General features: G+C 49.1%; 1 protein-coding gene across 1 annotated transcript in view; it reads right to left on the bottom strand.

The window, feature by feature from the left end:
• LOC142464214 (ankyrin repeat and BTB/POZ domain-containing protein 2-like) overlaps positions 1-6,939 on the bottom strand; it is a 96,547-nt gene continuing 89,608 nt past the window's right edge. Inside the window, exon 5 of the mRNA XM_075567582.1 lies at positions 1-228. Within this exon, the coding sequence (XP_075423697.1) occupies positions 152-228 (77 nt within the window). The 3' untranslated portion in view covers positions 1-151. The remainder of the gene's footprint in view (positions 229-6,939) is intronic.

Raw genomic sequence — 6,939 nt, 5'->3', positions numbered from 1 at the left:
ACAAAACGTACATTATTATCTTTAGGGAAACAAAGAGCGTTAGCCGCCTGCTCAGGCGCAGGGCCACTGGAAGGGGCAAACTGCACCCGGGACCCTCAGGAAGGGCAAGCAAATACCATCCGGGCTGGAATCTCAGAGAAACGCGCTGGCGTTAAGGAACATTACTGCAGCTTGCTGGGGTCCGGTCCTGCGTCATACAATCTGTAAACTGGAGCGATCCGAAACTTCCTATAAGAAAACGTTATGTACTGTATACTGTATATTGTGTATCACTTTTCTCATAAAACCAGCACTTGGGGCTGGAACTGCTACTGGATGAATGTCTGCTTATTAATGCATAGAAAGCACAAACGGAATATATACCACTGGGGCCGCAGATAGGAAGCGGTGCAGAGTAAACCGGATTAATTAATGTAACAGAGAATTCCTGCCCCGAACAGATTAAACGCTGAGCAGGGCCCTGTATTAGCCACCTGTGTGTAGCATACATAGCAATTACCAGTAGCACTGCTCTCTGTGTATAAAGGCAGCTAGCGCTTTCTGAACACCCCAGGGTGACGTTAATCCCCTGCCGGAAGGTTCCAGCCAAACCTCGGTCTGTTTCAGGTTTGGCACAAACGGCTCCGGACTAAAGTACTAAAAGATGTCGACCGCTCTTCACAGAATTACAAAAAAGTGTTAAATCCAACCCCCTAATGTCATTTATCTCCATCCAAACGGGAACGCCCCACTGGGGAAGGCAATTACTGGGTTACAAGGAAGCGCTGGAAGCAGCGTTTCTCAGTATCAGTGCAGAAACGCACACACAGGTACTCGGGATCATTATATACTGTAGTGCGGGTGTTTAATAAAGAGATTCTTTGCATCGTTTGCATGGGGGTAAGGGAGGGGAATTTTTATGGCCCTCTGCCCATTACTAGGGTTGCCAGGGGGCTTCTCCAAAAATACTGGACACAATGGTGAAAGGTGCACACACCTCTCTACACTCCATGCTGTTTTCTCCTCTCCTTGGCCCCACCCCCAGGCTCCTGACACCTCTTCCTGATTGGCTGCATTACCCAGCATCGGCAAATCAGGATGGGGGAAGCCCCCTAGCAACAGCCCTGCTCGGGGAAATCCCGTGGCCCCCCAAGCTGGTCAGGTCACTCAGTCCAGAGAGGTAACAGCGGTATACACATACCAATGTCCAGTATTACCTCTCGTTTGTTACTGGCCAGAGTGTCCAAATACAGGACAGTCCTCTTCAATACCGGACACCTGCCAACCCTATATATTACCAATATTTCAATGAGCCCATAGAAGTGTTTTAAAACTTTGCACCCTATTAAAAATTAAACATACATGAAACCTGACAGCACTACATGTAACACACACACACACACAGTATATATATATATATATATATATATATATATATATATATATATATATTTATATGGACAGTAGCACATTGCCTGCAAAATCAGAACGCAGGGTGCAGTGTCCTGCGTGCTCCTGCAGGGCGGTGACATATTTACTGCAGGTAGACAGATAATCTGCTACGTCTTCAGGATGCCAGGAAATGGACCTGTAATTATTGCATAGCCTCAGGCTGCTGCTAATCACACCCCAGATTATCTGTGGGATTAACATGAAGTATATATTGACGTGGGATTGATAGCAGACATGATAGCTACACATGAGCGAGAGATATTAGGACACAGCTGGGCTGACAGGTTACAATATCTGACCGCAGCAAAGAATACAATGTTACCAGCACAGATATGCTAGGATACATCTCCCCCCCATCACACTGCTCCGTCTGTGACCGTATCTTCCCAAACCACTGAAAACCTTCCCAGATCCCGAACACGCACAATCACCGGCGAATGAAAGTGTCACCAAAAAGATCATTTTATATTAAAACGCATTAAAGAAAATGTGACAATAAATAGTTTAACCAGGAAGGAAATATTATATATATTATCAAGTAAAAACATTTCAGATAGACTGAAATAGCACGTTCAAAGCAGCAAAACACCGTGCACTACATCTGTTTGATTTGGGGTGTGGGGGTGGTCCAGGGTTGAAGTAGGTGGTACCCAGAGCTGAACCCCATTAATTTCAGCTGCGGTAAATAGCCGTTTGAGCTGCATATCCAAAGGTTAAATCCGCTGTGACCTGTGTCAAGGTTAAATCCGCAGTGACCTGTGACCTGTGACAAGGTTAAATCCGCTGTGACCTGTGACCTGTGACAAGGTTAAATCCGCTGTGACCTGTGACAAGGTTAAATCCGCTGTGACCTGTGACCTGGTTAAATCCGCGGTGACCTGTGCCCTGTGCCCGGCTGCTGGTGAGTGCGTGTGAGGAGATAAGAGCAGTCAGTGAGGGGAAGGAACGTACATCCTCACGGAGACGGAATGGACCAGGCCCAGCGCTGAAACCTTATACTGAAGTCCAACCCGGTGACATTTTTCTTTTCCAACTGCTTGGCGCCATTAGACACCGTGTGTGGCCATACTGAGTACAGTTGTAGGGGGAAGATACCGGAGCATGGCGTGTCTCCGCCGCCCGCCATGGGTTTCCGCCACCCGGAGGTTTGCCAGGTAAACCCGTAGCCCGGAGATGAGGGGCCAAAACCTGTAGTCTCCTGGCAACCCAGACCAGACACCATGTATCAAATCACACAGCATACAGTGCTTCCACTGCAGCCAGGGATTCTGGGTAATGACATACAGTGCTTCCACTGTAGCCAGGGATTCTGGGTAATGACATACAGTGCTTCCACTGCAGCCAGGGATTCTGGGTAATGACATACAGTGCTTCCACTGCAGCCAGGGATTCTGGGTAATGACATACAGTGCTTCCACTGCAGCCAGGGATTCTGGGTAATGACATACAGTGCTTCCATTGCAGCCAGGGATTCTGGGTAATGGAATGCACCAATACGCACACTGCTCTTTCCGGAAAGCACACCTGGGTAAAACACTGTCTTAGTTCAAAGTTCAATTCGCCGTGTTGGACCTGGAGAAGTGCAGATTAATTGCAGGATTTGATACTGTACAGCGACTGAGATGCGAGCGCCAACATTTCCGGTCACGTGATCACTTCAGCAGCAATCACATGACCTCCCCGGCTGCCAGAAACAGGACAGGGTTTCACTTCCGTTTCAATTGGGCTGACTGCTCAGTTGGAGGCGTTACACGACCGTGCCCTAGAAAATGGGCCTCGGTGCAGTGACGTATATAGTGTCAATAGGGACTCTGGCGCGCCAGCTACATCAAAAGCTCACTCTGCACGTTAATGAGTCAACATGAGACTTCATATATGAAATTATAGTTTACAGAGCTTTCCAAACCTCGCAGGTCTCTTCTTCACATGTACAGAGCATTCCAAACCTCATAGGTCTCTTCTTTACGTGTGTACCAAGGTTTCCAAATCTCACTGGTCTCTTCTTCAAATGTGCGGAACTTTCCAAACCTCACAGGTTTCTTCTACACGTGTACAGAGCTTCCCAAACCTCACAGGTCTCTTCTTCACGTGTACAGAGCTTTCTCAACCTCACAGGTCTCTTCTTCACTTGTGCTGTCTGTGAGTTGTATAAAGATTGCATTCTCACGGCAGTGTGCTTTTATTTTGGGGCACCTCCCCCAATAAATCCATATAAATGCACAGAAAAGTGTGCAAAGACCGTGTGATAATTCTGCCCGTGCCCGCCTCTCTCTGCGAGGTTGCTGGGTATACCCGGCAGTAATGTGTGTGTGTACAGATTGGGTAATGTTTTCATCGGAGCTATAAAGTCATTCTTTGATACTTTCTCCCTGCTGTGTTTAATTAGAAGTTAAAGCTCTATCCTTTATCTGGGGAAGCCATCTTTGATTTGCCCACGCATGCTCTCTGTAATGAATCTTGGAGGACTTCTGTATGGACATCGCACTTTTCACAGTATGGGGTGGGATATTACACACGCCACTTATTCATTCTTTACTTGACCTTATTACAAACAAAACATTTATTTACAATGCTGTATGTGAGTCTCCCCTGTGCCACACACCTCCTACCCACTCAGCCTGTGTATAGAGAGAGCGCTTATTACAGGGGCACATGGGGGAAGACCATGAAATTGTTGCGAATATTAATATTTTTATTGCCCGTCTCTTCGTTCTTGTAGCCATCCCCCCATTTCTGGGACATTTTACCCGAGCCCCTTTAAGACTTGGACAGTTTTCCATTTGAAACATGTTTGTAATTGTAAGTTCGTCAACGTCACTTTGTGTCCAGGACAGACTTACACACAAGGGGCAACTCTCTGTGTATCATTTTCATGGTAAAATATTTGATAAATAAATGTATTTTTAGCTTTATTAGGTAGGAAACCGTAGGCCCCGTATTCACTTTAGGGCGAATAGAGCTCTGAATTTGGGGAATAAGATGCACAGCTCTGACTCACGCTCAGTGCTGGGGAATAAGATGCACAGCTCCGACTCACACTCAGTGTGCTGGGGAATAAGATGCACAGCTCCGACTCACTCTTTGCTGGGGAATAAGATGCACAGCTCTGACTCACGCTCAGTGTGCTGGGGAATAAGATGCACAGCTCTGACTCACGCTCAGTGTGCTGGGGAATAAGATGCACAGCTCCGACTCACACGCAGTGTGCTGGGGAATAAGATGCACAGCTCCGACTCACACTCAGTGTGCTGGGGAATAAGATGCACAGCTCCGACTCGCACGCAGTGTGCTGGGGAATAAGATGCACAGCTCCGACTCACACGCAGTGTGCTGGGGAATAAGATGCACAGCTCTGACTCACGCTCAGTGTGCTGGGGAATAAGATGCACAGCTCTGACTCACGCTCAGTGTGCTGGGAATAAGATGCACAGCTCCGACTCACACTCAGTGTGCTGGGGAATAAGATGCACAGCTCCGACTCACACTCAGTGTGCTGGGGAATAAGATGCACAGCTCTGACTCACACTCAGTGTGCTGGGGAATAAGATGCACAGCTCCGACTCACACTCTGTGCTGGGGAATAAGATGCACAGCTCTGACTCACACTCAGTGTGCTGGGGAATAAGATGCACAGCTCCGACTCACACTCTGTGCTGGGGAATAAGATGCACAGCTCTGACTCACTCAGTGTGCTGGGGAATAAGATGCACAGCTCTGACTCACACTCAGTGTGCTGGGGAATAAGATGCACAGCTCTGACTCACACTCAGTGTGCTGGGGAATAAGATGCACAGCTCTGACTCACGCTCAGTGTGCTGGGGAATAAGATGCACAGCTCTGACTCACGCTCAGTGTGCTGGGGAATAAGATGCACAGCTCTGACTCACACTCAGTGTGCTGGGGAATAAGATGCACAGCTCTGACTCACGCTCAGTGTGCTGGGGAATAAGATGCACAGCTCCGACTCACACTCTGTGCAGGGGAATAAGATGCACAGCTCCGACTCACACGCAGTGTGCTGGGGAATAAGATGCACAGCTCCGACTCACACGCAGTGTGCTGGGGAATAAGATGCACAGCTCTGACTCACGCTCTGTGCTGGGAATAAGATGCACAGCTCCGACTCACACGTAGTGTGCTGGGAATAAGATGCACAGCTCTGACTCACACTCAGTGTGCTGGGGAATAAGATGCACAGCTCTGACTCACGCTCAGTGTGCTGGGAATAAGATGCACAGCTCCGACTCACACTCCGTGCTGGGAATAAGATGCACAGCTCCGACTCACACGCAGTGTGCTGGGAATAAGATGCACAGCTCCGACTCACACTCAGTGTGCTGGGGAATAAGATGCACAGCTCCGACTCACGCTCAGTGTGCTGGGGAATAAGATGCACAGCTCCGACTCACGCTCAGTGTGCTGGGGAATAAGATGCACAGCTCTGACACACACTCAGTGTGCTGGGGAATAAGATGCACAGCTCTGACTCACACTCAGTGTGCTGGGGAATAAGATGCACAGCTCCGACTCACACTCAGTGTGCTGGGGAATAAGATGCACAGCTCCGACTCACACTCAGTGTGCTGGGGAATAAGATGCACAGCTCTGACTCACGCTCAGTGCTGGGAATAAGATGCACAGCTCCGACTCACACTCTGTGCAGGGGAATAAGATGCACAGCTCCGACTCACACGCAGTGTGCTGGGGAATAAGATGCACAGCTCCGACTCACACTCAGTGTGCTGGGAATAAGATGCACAGCTCAGACTCACACGCAGTGTGCTGGGGAATAAGATGCACAGCTCTGACTCACGCTCTGTGCTGGGAATAAGATGCACAGCTCCGACTCACACGTAGTGTGCTGGGAATAAGATGCACAGCTCTGACTCACACTCAGTGTGCTGGGGAATAAGATGCACAGCTCTGACTCACGCTCAGTGTGCTGGGAATAAGATGCACAGCTCCGACTCACACTCCGTGCTGGGAATAAGATGCACAGCTCCGACTCACACGCAGTGTGCTGGGAATAAGATGCACAGCTCCGACTCACACTCAGTGTGCTGGGGAATAAGATGCACAGCTCCGACTCACGCTCAGTGTGCTGGGGAATAAGATGCACAGCTCCGACTCACGCTCAGTGTGCTGGGGAATAAGATGCACAGCTCTGACTCACACTCAGTGTGCTGGGGAATAAGATGCACAGCTCTGACTCACACTCAGTGTGCTGGGGAATAAGATGCACAGCTCTGACTCACACTCAGTGTGCTGGGGAATAAGATGCACAGCTCCGACTCACACTCAGTGTGCTGGGGAATAAGATGCACAGCTCCGACTCACACTCAGTGTGCTGGGGAATAAGATGCACAGCTCTGACTCACGCTCAGTGTGCTGGGGAATAAGATGCACAGCTCTGACTCACGCTCAGTGTGCTGGGGAATAAGATGCACAGCTCTGACTCACACTCTGTGCTGGGGAATAAGATGCACAGCTCTGACTCACACTCAGTGT

This window comes from Ascaphus truei, chromosome 12, assembly GCF_040206685.1.
Source record: "Ascaphus truei isolate aAscTru1 chromosome 12, aAscTru1.hap1, whole genome shotgun sequence".
Classification (NCBI taxonomy): Eukaryota; Metazoa; Chordata; class Amphibia; order Anura; family Ascaphidae; genus Ascaphus; species Ascaphus truei.
Note: the sequence above shows the minus strand (reverse complement) of the source record. Positions and strands in the feature narration are given on the sequence as shown.